Genomic DNA, 22,261 nt, shown 5'->3' with positions numbered 1-22,261 from the left:
TGTATCGAAAACGTTTCAGGACAGTGCGAGGTCTGAAGGACAGTTACCTGGATCATGCTTGCAACCTGCGCACTGCTTTCCAGCAGTGGTTAAAAGGACTGTCGGTTGAAACCTTTGATGCCCTGCAGGAGCTGATGATAAAAGACCAGTTCCTACACACCTGTCCTGTTGAGGTCCGGCTGTTTGTGCTGGATCGAGAACCAAAGACAGTGGATGAGGCTGCGGAAATGGCCGATGCCTACACCGCCCATAGAGCACCTGAGTCCCGGAGGACTACTACGCCCAGCTGGAGAGGAGAACAGATGGCTAAACCTGTTTCACCCAGCACCCAGAGGAGGCAAGCACCGCTGTCTCCTGGATTCAAGCAACCTGACACTCGGAAATGCTTTGTATGTGACAGGGTGGGTCATATCAGCACGACTTGCCCAGAGAGGAAGAGGGAGGCCCCAAAATCCAGTGAGGCCTCAAACCCCCGTGAAGTCCCAACTGCTCTGTGTGCTACCAGGAATGCCACTGGCTATGCAGAGAATCTGCAGCTTGTCACGGTTGGGGGTACAGTTGCCACTGGGCTGAGAGACACTGGAGCAGAAGTGACTCTCATACATCCCCAGCTTGTGAACCCAGAGCATTACCTACCTGGGAAAATGATTGCTGTCAGAGGAATTGGGGGTGTCACCCCAGCAATACCCACCGCCTTGGTCCACCTGGATTGGGGGGCCGGCAGCGGACTGAAAGAAGTTGGGGTAACTGACAAAATCCCCACCAACGTTTTGCTGGGTACTGACCTGGGACGGTTAGTGGCCCGGTATGAGCCTACCCCAAACCCTGTGGGGCCTGCATCCCCAGCAGAAGTTCAGGACTCTTGCAAGGCACTGTTGGATAATGCTGTGCAAGTGGGGAATGCTGGCGAGGCCCCAGGGGCTATGGACTGTGTGCTAGGAGCCAGCCCTAGTGAGTCTCCAGTGCCTAGGCCTGGAGTGGAACCTGTTGATACCAAGAATGCAGAAACTGATGAGGTCATTTATGACGCACGGACTATCGAGGCGATCGAGGCAGGAACTGTTATTGCTACTTGTGAAGTGCTGAGTAGCAATGTGTGTAAAGATACAGATAATGTTGATGTTTTATGTGATGTCCCAAATGACAATATATGTAGGGCTGATAATGCTGTGTGTCATGTGGACACTCCGTCAGCTGCAGGAGGAACCAGCGGCGCTCGCTGGGCTGCAGCAGGTGGACTGTCCACTGAAGGGGCAGATGGCACCAGGCCAGATCCTTCCCCTCCAGATGGTTTCAATACCAAAGGTGATGTGGTTTATGATGTGTATAATGTGGGCGCTCCCTCAGCTGCAGTGGTAACCCGCAGCGCTAGCGGGTCTACAGCAGAGGGACTGTCCACTGAAGTGGCAAATGTTGCTGGGTCAGCCACATCCAATCCGGAACCTGGCCTGCAGGGCCCAGGAGCCTCTCCGTCTGCAGCCTTCCTGGAATGTGTGACAGGCAGCACTGAGCTCTCTGGGGCTGTTCGATTTGACAGCAGCCTGGAAGAGCTCAGGGGGCTAGCCAGCAGGTCACCAGCTGGGAGGGGCGGGCTGAGAGGGTCCTGGGAAGTTATTCCCTCGGAGCTGTCCGAAGGGGAAGAGGCAGACCAGCAGATAATCGATCCCCAAAGGGACCGAGAGATAGCTCCTGCCACTATAGATAAAGTGCGTGTAGCGACGGTTGGAACCCTCCCCCAGCTGCAGCACTGTCTCTATGGTCGCGAATTCACGGTTGTCACTGACCCTCATTCCCCTGGTTGGTTACGTCAGGTTGTCAGGGGCAATGACACATTGCAGCAACCTGACCTAGCTTTCCAGTCCTGTAGCTTGGAGCTAAGGAATTACCCCCCCAGGCCCGGCCGTCAGTGTCGGCTTTGGCAGGACGATTCGTTAGAATCATTTGCCGGCGCCGTCTGGAAGAGGGGGCGTGTCAGGAATATATTGGGGTGCTTATGATGTAAGGATAATATTTTCATTTTTCTGTCTACTGGGTAAAACCTCAGATGTGTATTGGGCTTGGGTGTAATTGGTCACCTGGCCAGAGTAAACTAAAATCTAATGTAATTCGGTATGTAGATGTCCATTACCTCTGCCCCATTGTCCAGCAGGGGAAACTGTGTCTACTGCTAATTAGCTGCCAATTGAGGAAGAATAGGCTGGTCGGCATGGCTTTTGAGTCTGGTGTCAGCCATTGTCCCATTGTACAAGGCAAGCCTGCTAGAGTCTTGGGGGCAGGGGGAAGCTGACACCTGAATGTTTGAAATGTATTTGACAGCCTACGGGAAATTATGGAAGGGGTGAAGTCCTTTTGATACCATTTTCTACCTGTGGAAATTGAATTATTGGTGGAGGTGCAACCTCCTTATCTTTGATCAGCTAGGAAGTACTGTCAACAATGGGGTTGTCACCTGTAACTTGGACCAGGGAAATCTTTTCATGTATGTGGATCTCTGGAAATCCCATTTATGTCTGAGAACTGAGACAGGAAAAAGCCGTAATCAAGTTTTCACCTGGAGTTGAAAGGCTCACTTCACAATCTTTGATGTATGGACTTTTACCTGGAAATGGAATATGTCTGAGATTTAATTAAAACCTAGTTCCTCCCCTCCCCAAGGAAGTTGCAGCCTACAGGCGTAGCTCAGAGTATAAAAAGCAGAGGCGGATGCCTAGTGACTGTCTTCTCTCGGAGGTAGCGAATAGCTAGGGAGGATCGCGACTCCTGGTCGAACCGGCGTCCTCCCGTCAAACAACGTTCTAACCTAAGCTGGTAACGTTCTTTTTTCCCCCGTTTATTTTTACGCAAATATCCGTGTGTGTTATCTTTGTAACTTTTATCTTGTAACTATTTTTACTTTGTTTTCTGTAATCTTTTTGTATATATTAAGTTCTGCATTGTTCTATGTTTTTCTAGAATATTAAATTATTATTTAATAAGTTTGACTTCTGCCGTACTAAACTAACACTCATAGCCTAGAAGAGACTGAAGTGTAACCGTGTATAAGTTCATGCCTAATTGTACGCTTGAGCAACACTACCGTATGAAATTGTAATTGCATTGTGTGTGGGGGCGTTTGTCATACGTTGGCCTAAGCGCGCAGCTGACCCAACGTACGAACAACGCCAGTGCGAGTAGCGACAGCAGAGTGGCTAACAGTATCGTTCGGAACGACTGTTAGTGGGTCTTTGCTTCACGACAGTGTAAGATTGCAACTGTGTGTGTGTGTGGGTGCGTGGCGTTCCCGTATTTGGCCTAAGCGCAAAGCTGACCCAAATACGAAAACGCAGATTGCGTATTGAGCACTCGATAGCTGAGTGAACGTGTCTAGCAACGCTAGTGGTGGCAGTGGGAAGTGTTTGAGGGGTCCCAGCCTTGTTTGTAGCTTAAATAAGGCTGTTCCCCGCTTAATCTGGTCAAACCCGCAGTCGGGAACCGTATACGCAGGCGTGCCGCGGGCCGGTTCCTGACACTGCCCCCTAGTGAAAAATGGCCATAAATACACATTACACCAGTACTAATTAGTAGCAAGGAAATTTAACAAATAACAAAAAAAAGTGCTAAAATAAATGAGCCTGGAGCACTGGCAAGCCTCTAAATAAATTGGCTGCAAAAAGGTTAATGCCTGCCGTGATGACTGAAAGTGTTCTCCCCAGAATTTTTTTCCAGTCGGGTGGCATGAAAAAGTAGCCGGGTGGGGCAAGATAAGCGAACGCAGGGCAGGTTCTTCTGTGTGCAACTCTGCTTACAGAATAGGAGGTGAGCCAATGACAGCCGGGTGCTCACCAAAACTAGCCGGATGGAGCACCCGGCTAAAAGAGCCTGGGGAGAACACACTACATAATCCTGCAGGTTAGCATGATTTGCACCCTTGAGTTGTTGTTGTTTTCCCTCCATTTAAGGGAATATAAAGGGTACGTAATGTACATATTTATTCACGTTAGATCTGAGAGTTCAAGCTTTTCCCACTATATGTCAGCATTTCAAGGAAAATAGGTTACATTCCCATGAAAGCATGATAATCACATGGAATAGAGTCTGCAGTGTTCATGTCAGAATGAAGGGGGGGAAAAATGTTCTGCGTTGAGGAATTTGTCCGAGTCAACAGCATGTCAATGTAAAGAGTAATACTGTGCTCACCAAGTCATCACAGGCAGGGCTGCAGCTAAAGTACCTTATTTATCTTGAGTTTCTGCTGAGCTTCTGTCACCATCTCCTGACTGAACCCTTCGAGGAGCTTCTCAGTAGAAAAACACGGCAGATTCTGGCAGAGCTTCGCAAGAACAAAGTCTCTGAGCCTGACAAAGTTTTCTGATGGATCTTCAGCTGGAGAGGAGGAGGGAAAAGAAAAGCAAAAAAAAAAAATCTTTATTCTTTCTTATTCTCACATTTCTGACAGTGTAGAATTAAGCAAACAATCTGCATGTTGCCATTTATGCTGCTGGTTACAGTTGTAGGTTTGGTTTTCATGTGCCAAAACAACAAGAAATCATTTTTATAGAGCCAACACACAGATATTCATATCAGTGTCTGGTAAAGAGCTTGAAATGTACCATCCCATTCCAATGTCAGACAGAGGCACAAACAAAGAAACCCTGATAATCCCTCATGAGGAGGTGGACTGGCACAAAACCTGTCGGTTCTGTCCCATTTTAACTATAACTGGCCATGGAGAGATGCACACGCTGTGGTGGGTAGCACAGTCCTGCCCAATATAACTGAAACAGTAAACCCTCAATTCTCAACTAGAAATCCTATACAGCCACTGAAAAACATCACAACGCGCAAATACCACAGTCGCCCAAAGTCTGCGCGAGCAAACCCCAACCGCCGCACTGCGTCTGTGCAACAAGGCGTCGAGGAGCCCAGAGCCCCCCACTGCCACCTGCACCCCAATGTGTGCCTTTATCCCTGCAGCATCCAGTATCCACTCAGCTGAGCCTCACACCACAGTTCCTGCTTTCCCTGTACACATGACTCGGGAACTCCACTTTGGTTGTCAAAAATCTTAAGTGTCTTCATGTGGCTTGATTAGGGCTGGTTCACACTAAGATTTTTTTTCTAAGCACTTGTGATTTTAAAAGCGGTTGGTAATGTAATGCTATGTGTGCATTATCATCCGAGCGATGTGATTTTATAAAAATCCCCTATAGCACTGCATTAGCAAGAGCTTTTTAAATCACTCTGGTTTTAAAAAGCTCTTGAACTGTGAAACAGCTCTTAATTGTTTTTTATGTGTATATAAAACATGCTTTCCTCAACGCTTCTAACAAACTTGCAGAGTATAAAGGTTTGCTGCCAGACAGTGGCTTTGTAGCCCTGTAGAAAACTAGTTAGAAAAAGCTCCTGCTCTGTGAAGCCAGACAGTCATGCAGCAAGGTGGGACTTCCTGGAAAGTCTAGGGGCAACTGTACTCCTAAGATGGTACAAAGGCAACGGTTGCCATGGTTGCAGAGAGATGTAAGCTGAATTTACTGCCAGCTATAGAGGGTGTTCTAGTTCTTCAGGCTGCAGAATTAAATGGAAAGACAATTTTTAAGAACATGCTAAGGCTTGTACAACACGGATTTAGATTTGTGGCCATTTCCTTATTCTTAAAGTATCCCCGAAGTGACATGTGACATGATGAGATAGACATGTGTATGTACAGTGCCTAGCACACAAATAACTAGGCTGTGTTCCTTTTTTTCTTTCTCTGCCTGAAAGAGTTAAATATAAGGTATGTAAGTGGCTGACTCAGTCAGTCAGACAAGAAGTGACTACAGTGTGACCCTCGCTGATAAGAAATTCCCCTTTTTACCTCTTTCCTGCTCTTAGAAGCCATTTTCTGCTAGGAAAGTGTTTTATAGTTGGAATTTCTCATCAGTGAGGGTCACACTGTAGTCACTTCCTGTCTGAGTCAGCCACTTACATACCTGATATTTAACTCTTTCAGGTAGAGAAAGGAAAAAACACAGCATAGTTATTTGTGTGCTAGGCACTGTACATACCCAGGTCTATCTCATCATGTCACGTCACTTTGGGTATCCTTTAATGAAAGTTGAATTTACCTTTAAAGTGGACCTGAACTCTTGCACGGGACAAAATTAGAGAGTTTAGCCTGTCTAATGCCCCCTCATATATGTCTAATCACAAGTTGTAATTTGATCTTTCTCGTGTCAGCTGATTGCTACAGCAGATAACCCAACTTGAAAGCACAGGATGATAACCCTAATGTCTGCTTCCATGAAAGCAGGAAGTAGACACTGCAGATTTACTGTAGGATTTGTATCAGCTGTAATCTTTTCTTTAAAGGTTATTATGCTGTTGCATATCTCTTCAAACAGTAAGGAAGTTCTGAGTTCAGGTCCACTTTAACTCCTTCCTAACGCTGGTTAGTAAATTAACTTTGTTGCTGCACATTCCCCACTATACATAAACATTATTTTTGGGACCCCCTTCTGTGTGCCTACACACTTTTGTGCAGGCCTTCATTCCTGGAGCCAAGCTGCAGCCTACAAGCCTTAGCCACCCCCCCCCCCCCCCCCCCCCAGAAAGCGACTGAAGACCAATTAGTGTGGTCTATCACATGACCCCATAAGATCACCATGATTGCTATTTAAATGTTAATGCATACATAACAGGAAAGGGTTAAACTACCTGTGACCTTTTCAGAGCAGCTGCCTGCTTGCTTTGTTCTTGCCCTTTGATTTGTGAATGTAGCTTGCAGCTCCACTATGCTTCAGTATTATAAGAGAGTTGTGGCGCCTCCCCTCCCTGCTATCATGCCTCTATGCGAAGACTCTATTACATGGCGTATCATGTCATTCAGCTAAACGTGGTGGTTTCGGTCTCTTTGTTTTAAGAGGTCAGAGTTTTCCATAAGACCCAAACTGGCATTTATCACATTGGCAACTTCCATTTTTTTCTTGACTTGATATAGAAATGGGAACATGAGAGGGGGAATCTGCTGGTGATCCCCCCCCTGATGTCAGACTGCACCCTACGAGGTGAGGGCCTCATGGGCCTGCGGGAGACATCGGGTAAGTTTGCTACCAGTTGGTTGAATACGCACAACAGGAGGGACATCGCTGGACAGCGACCAGGACACTGAGGCTTCCATGTAATAAACGCCGGGAAAAGACGAAAAACTTCACACCCTGGCAAATTTCCTAGAGACAGTTAATTACTATTCCCCTCTGAAGACGCAATTCAGGTTTCAGCTATTGCTGGTGGACGAATTACTGTTCTTTTTCCCCCATTATTTGGACTCCTGCTTTTGGCGGCGCCCACATTACTCACTGAGCGCCGCTATAGCCGTAACTCAAATGTTGTGCGGCGCCCTTATTACCGGTCATGGACACTGAGAGATGAATGGAAAGGCTCTATAGGATCCAGAGTCTTCCCTCTCCATAGGTCAGTACCTAACCTTTTCTTCCCCAAGTCACCTCAGTATCACTTTAGGCTGAGGTCACACTTGTGAATACAGTTCATTTGCAGTTTTCATGCTTTTTTCATGCACATTTTTAATAAATATTTATGTTAAAAAGAAATCAAAACCAAGAATTGATCTTCCTCCCAATTAGTAGCTGATACCCCATTTCCCATGAGAAATCTTTTCCTTTTCACAAACGGATCATCAGGAGGGTTTGTATGGCTGGTATTGTGGTGAAACCCCTCCCACAGTGTGATGTCAGGACCATGGTTCTGACATCACACTGTGGGAGCCTTGTTGCATTGTGGGAAATAACAGCTGGTTCCAACTGCCAAAAAAGCAAGCAGCATCTCCTTCCAGTGACATCACCTGCCAGCAGTAAAAATGTCACCATATGATAAATGTCAGATTGTAAATCAGGGAGAGGAAAGATTTTACAATAGGCAAACACTGACTAAATCATTTATGCATAATTGCTGTAAAAATAAAGCACTTTGTATTAGATTATTTTCACTGGAGTTCTTCTTTAAACAAGTGAAAAACTATTTTTGAAATTATTTTTTCACTTTTACTAAAAATGCATGCTTTTTTTATTTCCCATAGGAAACCATTGCATGTAAAGCGCACGTGTTTTGCATACAGTATGCAGGAAGAATTATTGTGAGCCTGCACCTAAAATCAATACCAATGCGTTTTGAGTGGACCATAGACTAACATTATATGCGTTTGCGAATGCATTTTGCACTCTGCAGCCAAACGCATCCGATTCAAATAAGTGTGAGCCCTGCCTTGAATTTACTATTAATCTGTCACCCAAAACAATCACAAAAACACTGAATGTCTAGAGTGAACAGCGCTTTAAAACACGTTGGCCTCAATTCTGGTAGGGTTAAACAACCAAATTACCTCATGTGAGGTAATTTACCTCATGAGGAAATGACATTTAGCAGTTTTGGTAGGTGTTAGTCGTGTTTTACCTCATGAGGTATTTTACCTACAAAAAAATATTTACCTCACATAGCTACCAGAATTGAGGCCCGTTTAACTAGTAGAGAGCATAACTCTCAAACAATGGATTAGAAATGCATTAGACACATGGTTCACATCTAGATGTCAGCATATTATTTTAACTAACCAATTGTGCGAGTTTCTTTCAGCTAACTTGATTTATATCCAGTCCCATAAATGTAATTCAATGAGCACTGAATTTTTTTTTGTATATATACAGTACATGCTTACATATAGCACAGCTGTATTATTGTAAACAGGTTTACAGAAGGATGGAGAGCTTATAGGAGACTGAAGGACATAGAGAAAGGGAGATAAAAGTAAAATAATACATTTAGCTCATCAACTTTTCAGGCATATTTCTACATTCTGGGATGAAGTCTTGCAAATGAATACAATATGTGGTAGATCGGGGAACAGTGTAATATCGTCCTTACAGTCAGTTACTTATGGACAATCTTTAGTATGTGTGCTTACATTTCCATAGATCTGTATTTCCTATTATTCGGGTATCATCCTTAGCAGTTTACTTCATCTGCCATCTACTTGCCCATTTCACTTCTATACAGGTACACTTTAAGGCTTCTGCTGTCGCAGGTCAATAACAGTTTTTAAATTTCAGCTTCCACACAGACAAATCTTGAACTACTAAATTTGATTAGCCCCTTCTCTGTACCATAGATCTGTTTCTTAGCCACACACAAATGAATCAGCTCTACTAAGTTATTAGCATGAGTAAAGGTGGCCACACATCATACAATTAGATCCAATTTTTCACCAACTCGATAATTTCAATCGGTTGTCCCAAAAAAATCAAGAGCTTTTCTTTATTTTCAAATTTCCCATTTTTTTCTTTTTTTGGAGATTGGACATGTTGTAAATTTTAGACCAACTTTATCAAAAATTGTATGGTGTGTGATGGATTGTCAATTACTTGATGTACAGTTCTAATCATTTTTTTTTCTGAGCTTTCATTTTATTCATGATTGGGGTAAAATTGAACATAGGTGTGTGGTACATTGGTCAGATTTTTGAATTGTTACAATCAGTCACAAAAATGGATTGCTATTCTTGAATTGAACATATATTTAAAAAATTGTATGGTGTGTGGCCTCAAACAGAACTCTGGATTCTAAACCCTTAAGGTGGCCACACCATACAATTTTTTTAAATATCTGTTCAATTCAAGAATAACAATCAAATTTTCTGACTGATTGTAACAATTCAAAATTCTGACCAATGTACCACACACACCTATGTTCAATTGTTCCCCAATCATGAATAAAATAATTGAAAGCTCAGAAAAAAAAATAATTGGAACTGTACATCAAGTACCGTAATTGACAATCCATCACACACCATACAATTTTTGATAAAGTTGGTCCAACATCTCCAACATGTCCAATCTCCAAAAATCTCCAAAAATCGGGGGGGGGGGGGGGGGGGGGGAATTCAATCGGATTTATCGATCGAAAACCAAGAAAAGCTCTCGATTTTTTGGGACAACCAATCGGAATTATAGAATTGGTTAAAAATTGTATGGTGTGTGGCCACCTTTACAGTGAGGGAAAAAAAGGAACCCAGCCTAGTTCTATGTAGGCCTAGGACTGTATATCTCATTTCAGGTACCCATTATAGCCTGCCAGAGGAGGCACAGACACCAGTAATATGCCAAAAGAGGTTATAACCCTGTCCACACTGTCCAGAACTAAAACAACATTTTATTCCTGGTCTGTTCCTTTAATTTTCTGTGTAAGAGCTTGGATTGCTTCCTGGAGCGCAGCTTTATTTGAAGGGGTGATAAGGTGGAGTTTTACTTTAACAAGATGAAAACAAAAACAAACGACAGTTACATATTTTCCTTTTCACATGATAATTCTCCTTTGCCGACTCTGGCTTGTTTAATGAAAGGATCAATAAGACAAGAGAAACGGTCATTTCGGTGTGCGGCAGAGTAGACAACGACATTTAGGCACTATATTATTTTATTGTGTAAAGGGCACTTTAATCCCAAGAATTGACACAGCTGCCTGGGAAAGCCAGCCTGGCTACCATTATCCAGAGTCATTAGCCACTCCATTGTACTGTAAGCACATAAATACCCAGCTTTTCAAAGAGAAAGGAAACAAAAAGATTTAATTGTTCACTGAAGCCTGCACTCTTTTTACTGCCAAATCCTTCAGCCAATCATAGCGGCCCCTAATGCCGCTGACTATAAACAGGGACAAAAGCTAAATAAATGTTTTTTCATGCAGTACATGATCTCCCAGATACATATCCATACATGTAGAAAGGTAGCAAGCCTGTTATGAAGAAAATTACATCAGCATATGGAAGAAATAGAAGTTGCTGCTTTTCTGTAATGGTGACATATAAACAGTGATGACTTTCCATAGGCAACTAAACTGCTTGTTTGTTGGGCAGTTCTGCCCCCTGGCTGCCGGCCACCAACGCCATTCGGCTGCAATTACATGCAGTTGATTGGCAGTGTTTGGTCGCATTTGACATGCAGCAGAGTTGCCCCTGGCAAAAAAGCATCAGATGTCATGTCTGAGCATGACAACCGCCATGCAGTCGCCTGTCCACTGCCCGTGCCAAGCGCCAAACTGGTGGATGGGAGCAGATGACAGGCAGTAAATTCACCACCTTCAGCTGCTTGTGGAAGAGGCCTCACACACACACTGGAGGAAACTCATCCAATTCAACTATTTATAATGACACTGGGTAACTGATGTTTGCACAGGCGTCCCTGGAGCTCGATGGCTACCAGTGTTTGAGGAAATATAAAAATCAACCGGACTGGTTTTACTTAGATTATTACTATGGTTCTCCCAAAACATGCATTGTCCAGTGAGGCTGTGAAGTGGTATTTCCCTTTGGGTGTTCATTTCACACGCTGGGAGGAGGCACAGCCGACACCCACTGATTGTAACTCGAGCTATGACTAAGGGCTGATCCATGCCCGAAACGCATCAGCTCATGTGATTTTTTTTTACAGTGCCATCATTTTCCGTAGCGCGTTTCAATGTGCAAAACATACAACAATGGGGAGCATAGATACATGAGCAGTTGAACATACTGTCCAATCAGGACAACCAGTGCTGATAAACAAAACTGATGTGTAGTTGAATAACATCACAAATAGTCATAGATTTGCATTCAATAAATTGCAATAGAAAACAAAACGGGGAGGTCCTATGATGTCCTGCTTTTTGATTTTTCACCCTGCTTCAGGGTCACTCATTTAATGTAGGTGTTGCAGACACAGACATGTAGAAGGTGTGCCCTGTGAGCTAATCTGTCTGCCGCACTGGACTCCTGGGTGTTTTCATTTTTTTTTTTTAAGCGCCGGCGATTTTCTAAATTGCCCTGAAAACGCTTGTGCAATGATTCCCTATGAGAGAGTTCACATCTGAGCGGTTAGTTTCCGATCCGCTCAGCAAAGCGATGCCTGTACCATTTTCTGAGCGTTTTTTCCTCAATGGAAGGTATAGGGAAATCGCAAAGCGATGGAAAAAGCTCTTTGTATAGCAATTTTCCCCAGCGCTTTCATGAATAAATACATTGTATTTATTCATTTCTGGGTGAAAGAGTTCACTTCCTGAAGTCCTGATGTCAGGAAGCGAAAAATCTATTCGCTCTGCAAAAGCGCAAAACGTAGGGAAAAGCGGAGAAAAAAACTCATTAATAAATTGCTCAGCACTTGCGATAGCGCTGGCGATTTATGATGTAAACAAAGCCTCAGTGTCAGCTTGACTTCCAGATACAAAGTGATCAGCTCAGAAAGCTGCCGACTTGCATTGTCCAGTCAGCAAATAGGGAGACCATTTCTGTCTAGGCTGTGATGCCAGCTTTGTGGCACAAGGCAAGACTACTGCCAGATAAAGCATGTGTGGTGTGTGACAGCTGGAAATACACTACCTAAGCCTGGATTCAAAAGCTAATGAACACTACTTGTATGATGCTCTTTAAAAAAAACACTGATATTAAACTCTGCTTCAATAAATATAACAGAGACCAAAATATAAAATCTTTTAAACAAAAATGTGAATACAATTCTTACGACATACTCTAGGAAATCTGCTGCCACATCAAAATCTTACAATGGAGGACGCAAGACCTGCAACATATGGTGAACACATTTACCAAGAGAAAAAAAATATCACGTGGGACATATCCGGTGCAGGACATGCTGTTGACATGCCGAACATTCTTTAAGAACACAAACGTGCACTTCCTTGTCAACCAAATGATCAGAATGTTACACACCCCATACAAATTCAAGCAAGAGTTTATTTATCATATTTGCCAGTATGATTGTTATTTGAAAGACGTGCACATGTCTGGGTGTGTGCATGTGTGTGTGTGTGTACGTGTGTGTGTACACGTGTGTGTACGTGTGCGTGTGTGTGCGTGTGTGTGTGTGTGTGTGTACGTACGTGTGTATGTGTGCGTGTGTGTGTGTGTATGAGTGTATGTGTGTGTATGCACGTGAGTGTGTGTGTGTGTGCGTGTGCGTATGCGTGTACGTGTGTGCGTACGTGTGTGTGTATATGCGTGTACGTGTGTGTGTATGCGTGTACGTGTGTATGCGTGTGTGTGTGTACACACGTACCTACATTTGTACCTGTAAAATTTTCTAGTCAGACTGCCAAAAGACCACCACAACACTGAAATAGCTACAGTAATTTCTAGCGAGTGCTAGTTATGTACTACAGGAGACAATCTCCCACAAGCTCTATATGTCTCAATGAGGTAGGGTTGTAAAATGGAAGTCTTTTCTTTAAAAAAAAAATCCAGGCCTGGCTAAACTTTGCACACACAAAAAAAAAATTACATCAAGTCCGATGAGATTGAGATCAAACTTTCTGGCCTTGATTCCAAAAATGTACAATTGGTGCAAAAACAACACTGCACATCACCAAAAAACCCACCATACGCACTGTGAAGCATGGTGGTGGCAGTATTATCTACTGCTGATGCTTTTCTTCAGATTGAATTGGGGCTTTTAATCAAAGAAGAGGGAATTCTGAACAGATCCAAATACCAGTAACTTTTGATCCAAAACCTTCAGGGCTCGTTTCCACGATAGCGAATCCGCATGCAGGCACTGCATGCGGCAGGAATGCGGGCGAATCGCCTGCAATGCTTTTAATAGGGAAATCGCATGCGGCTTTGTCATGCGGTTTTCCCCGCGATTTTGCGTACGATTTCGCATGTAAGGCTATGGAACATTACACAGGCAGCGACATGGTTAAATTCGCCTGCTTCCTAGCCATGCGAAATCGCGGGAAAAACAGCATGCGGAAACGCATCCGCATGCGATTTCGTCCGCGGTGGAATCCAGGCGATTCCGCACCGCAACAGTGGAAACGAGCCCTCAGGCATCTGCAAGAAAGCTGAAGATGAATTTTTCCTTTCAACACGACCCCGAGCATACATAAAAATTAACAAAAGAATGGCTTCACCAGAAGAAAATGAAAGTTTTGAAATGGTTCAGCCAGAGCCCAGACCCAATTCCAGTAGAAATTTTGTATGTTGACCTGAAGAGAACTTTACACAAGAGATGCCCGTACAAACGGATAGATTTGGACTGTTTTGCAAAGAAGAGTGGGCAAATATTCAAACCACACTGTGCAATGCTGCTCAAGAAGACTAAACACTGTAATTAAATCAAAAGAGGTTTCAAATAAAGTGTCAGTTTGCTTCTGCAAATGGCATCTTACATTTTTCACCTCATAGGTTATACGTCACATACAGGGTGTACAAAGTTTTTTTAAAAAAATATTGTGGTCTATTTTTTACATCACAAAAACTTGACATTTTAACATGGATGTGTACAATTTAAACGAGCCAAGTGCTAATCACTATTATAAGGGATCTGCACTTTTTATAATACAGTAAAATCACCTTATGGTAGACTTCAAGGCCAAGTTACTAGTTTACTGTATCAGAAGTTTACTATATCAGGATTGGTCATACATTTTGTATTCATACAGGTGCATGGCAGGGACCTGGTGGTTGAGTTTACTATAGTCAGAGGTTTACTATATCAGAGTGTACTATAACAAGATTCCACTCCAGTTCAGTACGGGGAGCAATATGGGACTTTAAAGCGGGATTGTCAGCCATAAAATCAAATTCCATTTATCCACGGCTCTGTGTTTATTATGCAGTCTACAATCTGACCCTGCATTGCAAGCATTCCAATATAATCATGAATGTGTCTGCTGTAATGCAGGGAGGAGAGGAAAGCTTGTCCTCTCCCCTCCCGCATTCCTGCTGCTCCCTGATTGGCTGAGGGCAGTTTAGTGTGACATGAGGCTGAGAAAGGAAATACACCTCACCCATCTGCAGAAGCTGCTGAATATGATCTATGCCATGCTCACATGAGTTCACAAAGCAAGCTAGATAGGACAGTGAAGTTTCTAGAATGACCTGAAAATGTATTTCTGGTGTATGTGTAACTAGAACGCCCAAGTTTATGGGTTTTTTCCTCTAATAGTGTTTTTCCCCTCATTTTAAACAAACTATTTTCATTGCTTGTAACTAAAGTAAAAGACTACACAAACGCATTTAAGTGCTTAATATTTTTTCCTAACTTTACTTTTAGTGCAAAGAGTAACAATGCAGCACAAAGTACAGATGCTCAGAGATGTTAAAATGTAAGATAACAGCTGATTGGTTAGGGAAAAAATGAATTTTGCAAGTCATAGAAGGTAAATTTGTAGATGCTACAAAGAAATATTGCAATACAAAAATGGGAGGGAGGACAACAATGTAAAAAAAAAATCCCTGAAATGAAGAAAGCCCACACACAATTCCCATCCATACACAAGGCTACAGAGGTCTGCAGCCTGCCACTTTCATTGTATCCAATCACCTCTCTGGGCACAGAAAATATGTAATAAACACTTAAGTAGCACTTAAAATGTGCATAAAAATAGCTCATGCATGTTAATCGTTTAAAAAAAAAAAGAAAAATCCACCTCTTCAACAAAGCCTGGGCTGATCTTACAGCGATCTCTCCCTCCCAGCTTCTACAGCTGACGGGCCAAGATGCAGGAAGTGTGGGTACTGCCCACTCTGAAAAGTATAGGGGGCATGCAGTCACAAAGACATTCAGACAGCTCTCCTCACAAAGGGAAGGATTTGAGCAGCCTGCACTGATTATACACTGGGAGATGCAGGTGTTCCAAGAACTCCATATTTTTCACACTTCTACCTTTCTGGGAGGAAAAAAAATAGTGACAGATACAGTATTTCTGTACTTTTCCATCACTATATAGGTACATTTCCCTTTCTCAATTTTAAAGGAAATGCAACACTTTTGTAGTGAATAATGCAAACCAGTTCAGCTGTAAACACTGAAAATGTAAGTGGCAAACTTGTAAGCACTAGCCTGCTTTGTTTCTATATGCCTATAAAACACAGCTACAGTAAAGTTGTTTATCTGGTACAAATGGGGGATCAGCTGATGCCAGATAAGTGTGCTTTCTGATTGCTTGGAAGAGCAGTGGAATCCAGTCTTTAAAGGGAACCTGAAGTGAGAGGTATATGGAGGATGCCATATTTATTTCCTTGTAAACCATGCCAGTTGCCTGTTGATCTTCTGGCATAAGTAGTGTCTGATTCCAAACCCTGGAACAAGCATATGGCTAATCCAGTCAGAGTACCTGATCTGCTGCATGCTTGTTCAGGGTCTATGGCTAAAAGTATTAGAGACACAGGATTAGGAGGACTGCCAGGTAACTGGCATTGTTTAAAAAGGAAACAAATATGGCAGCCTCCATATCCCTCTCATCTTGGGTTCCCTTTAAAGGACACCCGAGGCAAAAATAAACTAATGCAATAAACAATTGTATCTATCTTCCTTCTCCTAAAAATGACTTTTAAGATATTCCACAGTTTTATTTTATGTTTAAATCTACTTTTTAAGTTTTAACTGTTTTATTGTTTTTGCTCAGTGACACGTTCACTGAAGTATGCCAGAGCTAAAATCTATTAACTATTGACCCTTTTTATCTCTTTCCTGCTCTCAGAAGCCATTTTCTGCTAGGAAAGTGTCTTATAGTTGGAATTTCTCATCAGTGAGGGTCACACTGTAGTCACTTCCTGTCTGAGTCAGAACTGAGTCAGCCACTTACATGCCTGATATTTAACTCTTTCAGGCAGAGAAAGAAAAAAAGGAACACAGCCTAGTTATTTGTGTGCTAGGCACTGTACATACACATGTCTATCTCATCATGTCACATGTCACTTCGGGTATCCTTTAAGCACAGCAGAGCGCACAAATAGCCTAAAAAGTGAGTTCCAGATAATCAGGACTCTACTGTATTCCAATGTAGCAGAGTATAAAAATCAGCTGCCAGTCAATATGTTATGCAGGTGTGAAAAATGAGTAATGATGACTGCCCACCACCCTGGCAATACTGAAGGATGACCCACAGAAGCACAGCTTTACATGCCCTGTAATTCTACTCTTTGTGCTAATCTAACATAGCAATTGGTGTAGCAAAATCTGGAACCAATGTCAATGCCTGGCAAAGCATCTAGTCACCACCCATGGAAACCATGTTTGCTGGTATGCTGTGAGAGCACCAACATTTGGTAAGCCACCGCAGAAGAACTATAAGCAGCATTTATATGTGATATAAAAAGAATAATCAGATGTCTTTAGTCAGAGATCCATGTGAAGCTGCAGGTATCTCCACATAGATTAATCCCAAAAATGAGAAAAGACAGCCAGTCGTGAAACTCCGACAAGCGACAACACCACCATGCGGGCTGCACAGTGGTGTAGTGGTCAGCGTTCTCACCTTGCAGCACTGGGTCCCCGATTTGAATCCCAGCCAGGGCACTATCTGCAAGGAGTTTGCATGTTCTCCCCATGTCTGCGTGGGTTTCCTTCCACAAAAATACAGATAAGTTAATTGGCTCCCCCTAAATTGGCCCTAGACATATATACAGTGGCTTGCAAAAGTATTCGGCCCCCTTAAAGTTTTCCACATTTTGTCACATTACTGCCACAAACATGAAACAATTTTATTGGAATTCCACGTGAAAGACCAATACAAAGTGCTGTACACGTGAGAAGTGGAACAAAAATCATACATGATTCCAAACATTTTTTACAAATCAACTGCAAAGTGGGGTGTGCATAATTATTCAGCCCCCTTTGGTCTGAATGCAGTCAGTTGCACATAGACATTGCCTGATGAGTGCTAATAACTAAATAACTAATAACTAAATAGAGTGCACCCGTGTGTAATCTAATGTCAGTACAAAAACAGCTGCTCTGTGACAGCCTCAGAGGTTGTCTAAGAGAATATTGGGAACAACAACACCATGAAGTCCAAAGAACACACCAGACAGGTCAGGGATAAAGTTATTGAGAAATTTAAAGCAGGCCTAGGCTGCAAAAAGATTTCCAAAGCCTTGAACATCCCACGAAGCACTGTTCAAGCGATCATTCAGAAATGGAAGGAATATGGCACACTGTAAACCTACCAAGACAAGGCCGTCCACCTAAACTCACAGGCCGAATAAGGAGAGAGCTGATCAGAAATGCAGTCAAGAGGTCCATGGTGACTCTGGACGAGCTGCAGAGATCTATAGCTCAGGTGGGGGAATCTGTCGATAGGACAACTATTAGTCGTGCACTGTACAAAGTTGGCCTTTATGGAAGAGTCACAAACACTGGTCCACATGACAGCCCAGGGGCCCCAGGTCTCTCTCACTTACTGGGGCCCCCAAACCACCATGCGACACCTAGAGGGAAGTGCGGGCAAGCCCTGGACCTCTCACCTCCAGGGAACTCACCCCACCACCTCTAAACTGAATGCCAACTGCAACAAACACAATTGCTAACTTCCAGCCAGAGCAATATCCTGCCTCTATCTGGCCAGCAGACGCCAGTCAGCCAATCAGGTGCACTGTCATACACCCTTTGCCTGCTGTACCATACCTAGCAGGAATTACATAGATTAGCATTCAGGTGGGAGGCTTCGGTTGGACGCAATCGTGAATTGCGTCGTTTACAGGGACACCCCGTGTAGGCACATCTCCCACACGGTCCCCTCCCTAACCACTCACCTGTCAACCGCATCCTAGAAGCTGCAAAAAATAAATTTAAAATCACAAACACTGGTCCACATGACAGCCCAGGGGCCAGAGGTCTCTCTCACTCACTGGGGCCCCCAAACCACCATGCGACACCTAGAGGGAAGTGCGGGCAAGCCCTGGACCTTTCATCTCCAGGGAACTCACCCCACCACCTCTAAACTGAATGCCAACTGCAACAAACACAATTGCTAACTTCCAGCCAGAGCAATATCCTGCCTCTATCTGGCCAGCAGACGCCAGTCAGCCAATCAGGTGCACTGTCATACACCCTTTGCCTGCTGTACCATACCTAGCAGGAATTACATAGATTAGCATTCAGGTGGGAGGCTTCGGTTGGACGCAATCGTGAATTGCGTCGTTTACAGGGACACCCCGTGTAGGCACATCTCCCACACGGTCCCCTCCCTAACCACTCACCTGTCAACCGCATCCTAGAAGCTGCAAAAAATCTATAGCTCAGGTGGGGGAATCTGTCGATAGGACAACTATTAGTCGTGCACTGCACAAAGTTGGCCTTTATGGAAGAGTGGCAAGAAGAAAGCCATTGTTAACAGAAAAGCATAAGAAGCCCCGTTGCAGTTTGCCACAAGCCATGTGGGGGAAACAGCAAACATGTGAAAGAAGGTGCTCTGGTCAAATGAGACCACAATGGAACTTTTTGGCCAAAATGCAAAACGCTATGTGTGGCGGAAATCTAACACTGCACATCGCTCAGAACACACCATCCCCACTGTCAAATATGGTGGTGGCAGCATCATGCTCTGGGGGTGCTACTCTTCAGCAGGGACAGGGAAGCTGGTCAGAGTTGATGGGAAGATGGATGGAGCCAAATACAGGGCAATCTTGGAAGAAAACTTCTTGGAGTCTGCAAAAGACTTGAGACTGGGGCGGAGGTTCACCTTCCAGCAGGACAACGACCCTAAGCATAAAGCCAGGGCAACAATGGAATGGTTTAACCACTTGAGGACCGTGGGCTTTACCCCCCTTAAGGACCAGACCCTTTTTTTCCATTCAGACCACTGCAGCTTTCACGGTTTATTGCTCCCTCATACAACCTACCACCTAAATGAATTTTGGCTCCTTTTCTTGTCACTAATAAAGCTTTCTTTTGGTGCTATTTGATTGCTGCTGCGATTTTTACTTTTTATTATATTCATCAAAAAAGACTATGAATTGTCAAAAAAATGATTTTTTTAACTTTCTGTGCTGACATTTTTCAAATAAAGTAACATTTCTGTATACATGCAGCACGAAAAATGTGGACAAACATGTTTTTAATTAAAAAAAAAAAAACCCATTCAGCATATATTGATTGGTTTGGGTACAAGTTATAGCGTTTACAAACTATGGTGCAAAAAGTGATTTTTCCCATTTTGAAGCATCTATGACTTTTCTGACCCCCTGTCATGTTTCATGAGGGGCTAGAATTTCAGGATAGTATAAATACCCCCCAAATTACCCCATTTTGGAAAGAAGACATCCCAAAGTATTCACTGAGAGGCATGGTGAGTTCATAGAAGATTTTATTTTTTGTCACAAGTTAGCAGAAAATGACACTTTGTGACAAAAAAGAAAAAAAAAAAAAAAAAGTTTCCATTTCTGCTAACTTGTGACAAAAAAAAATGAAATCTGCCACAGACTCACTATGCTCCTCTCTGAATACCTTGAAGTGTCTACTTTCCAAAAATAGGGTCATTTGTGGGGTGTGTTTACTGTCCTGGCATTTTGGGGGGTGCCTAATTGTAAGCACCCCTGTAAAGCCTAAAGGTGCTCATTGGACTTTGGGCCCCTTAGCGCAGTTAGGCTGCAAAAAAGTGCCACATGTGGTATTGCCGTACTCAGGAGAAGTAGTGTAATGTGTTTAGGGGTGTATTTTTACACATACCCATGCTGGGTGGAAGAAATATCTCTGTAAATGACAATTGTTTGATTTTTCTTTACACACAATTGTCCATTTACAGAGATATTTCTCCCACTCAGCATGGGTATGTGTAAAAATACACCCCAAAACACATTATACTACTTCTCCTGAGTACGGCGATACCACATGTGTGGCACTTTTTTGCACCCTAACTGCACTAAGGGGCCCAAAGTCCAATGAGTACCTTTAGGATTTCACAGATCATTTTTGTTTCAAGACTATTCCTCACGGTTTAGGGCCCCTAAAATGCCAGGGCAGTATAGGAACCCCACTAATGACCCCATTTTAGAAATAAGACACCCCAAGGTATTCCGTTAGGAGTATGGTGGGTTCATAGAAGATTTTATTTTTTATCACAAGTTAGCGGAAATTGATTTTAATTGTTTTTTTTCACAAAGTGTCATTTTCCGCTAACTTGTGACAAAAAATAAAATCTTCTATGAACTCACCATACTCCTAACGGAATACCTTTGGGTGTCTTCTTTCTAGAATAGGGTCATTTTTGGGGTTCCTATACTGCCCTGGCATTTTAGGGGCCCTAAACCGTGAGGAGTAGACTTGAAACCAAATGTCGCAAAATGACCTGTGAAATCCTAAAGGTACTCATTGGACTTTGGGCCCCTTAGCATACTTAGGGTGTAAAAAAGTGCCACACATGTGGTACCGCCGTACTCAGGAGAAGTAGTATAATGTGTTTTGGGGTGTATTTTTACACATACCTATGCTGGGTGGGAGAAATATCTCTGTAAATGACAATTGTTTGATTTTTGTTACACACAATTGTCCATTTACAGAGAGATTTCTCCCACCCAGCATGGGTATGTGTAAAAATACACCCCAAAACACATTATACTACTTTTCCTGAGTACAGCGGTACCACATGTGACACTTTTTTGCAGCCTAGGTGCGCTAAGGGGCCCAACATCCTATTTGTTTTCTAGACTACTCCTCACGGTTTAGGGCCCCTAAAATGCCAGGGCAGTATAGGAACCCCACAAGTGACCCCATTTTAGAAAGAAGACACCCCAAGGTATTCCGTTAGGTGTATGGCAAATTCATAGAAGATTTTATTTTTTGTCACAAGTTAGTGAAAAATGACACTTTGTGAAAAAAAAACCAATAAAAATCAATTTCCGCTAACTTTTGACAAAAAATAAAATCTTCTATGAACTCGTCATACACCTAACAGAATACCTTGGGGTGTCTAAAATGGGGTCACTTGTGGGGTTCCTATACCGCCCTGGCATTTTACGGGCCCAAAACCGTGAGTAGTCAGGAAACCAAATGTCTCAAAATGACTGTTCAGGGGTATAAGCATCTGCAAATTTTGACGACAGGTGGTCTATGAGGGGGCGAATTTTGTGGAACCGGTCATAAGCAGGGTGGCCTTTTAGATGACAGGTTGTATTGGGCCTGATCTGATGGATAGGAGTGCTAGGGGGGGGGGGGGGGGGGTGACAGGAGGTGAGTAATGGGTGTCTCAGGGGGTGGTTAGAGGGGAAAATAGATGCAATCAATGCACTGGGGAGGTGATCGGAAGGGGGTCTGAGGGGGATCTGAGGGTTTGGCCAAGTGATCAGGAGCCCACACGGGGCAAATTAGGGCCTGATCTGATGGGTAGGTGTGCTGGGGGTGACAGGAGGTGATTGATAGGTGTCCCAAGGTGTGATTAGAGGGGGGAATAGATGCAAGCAATGCACTGGCGAAGTGATCAGGGCTGGGGTCTGAGGGCGTTCTGAGGGTGTGGGCGGGTGATT

At 43.4% G+C, this 22,261-nt stretch overlaps 1 protein-coding gene across 1 annotated transcript in view; it reads right to left on the bottom strand.

Moving 5' to 3' along the window:
• Window positions 1–22,261, bottom strand: part of HAT1 (histone acetyltransferase 1) — a 106,578-nt gene that overhangs the window by 10,806 nt on the left and 73,511 nt on the right. The window contains exon 9 of the mRNA XM_068247036.1: window positions 4,211–4,362. Within this exon, the coding sequence (XP_068103137.1) occupies window positions 4,211–4,362 (152 nt within the window). The remainder of the gene's footprint in view (window positions 1–4,210; window positions 4,363–22,261) is intronic.

This window comes from Hyperolius riggenbachi, chromosome 7 (genome assembly GCF_040937935.1).
Source record: "Hyperolius riggenbachi isolate aHypRig1 chromosome 7, aHypRig1.pri, whole genome shotgun sequence".
Classification (NCBI taxonomy): domain Eukaryota; kingdom Metazoa; phylum Chordata; class Amphibia; order Anura; family Hyperoliidae; genus Hyperolius; species Hyperolius riggenbachi.
Note: the sequence above shows the minus strand (reverse complement) of the source record. Positions and strands in the feature narration are given on the sequence as shown.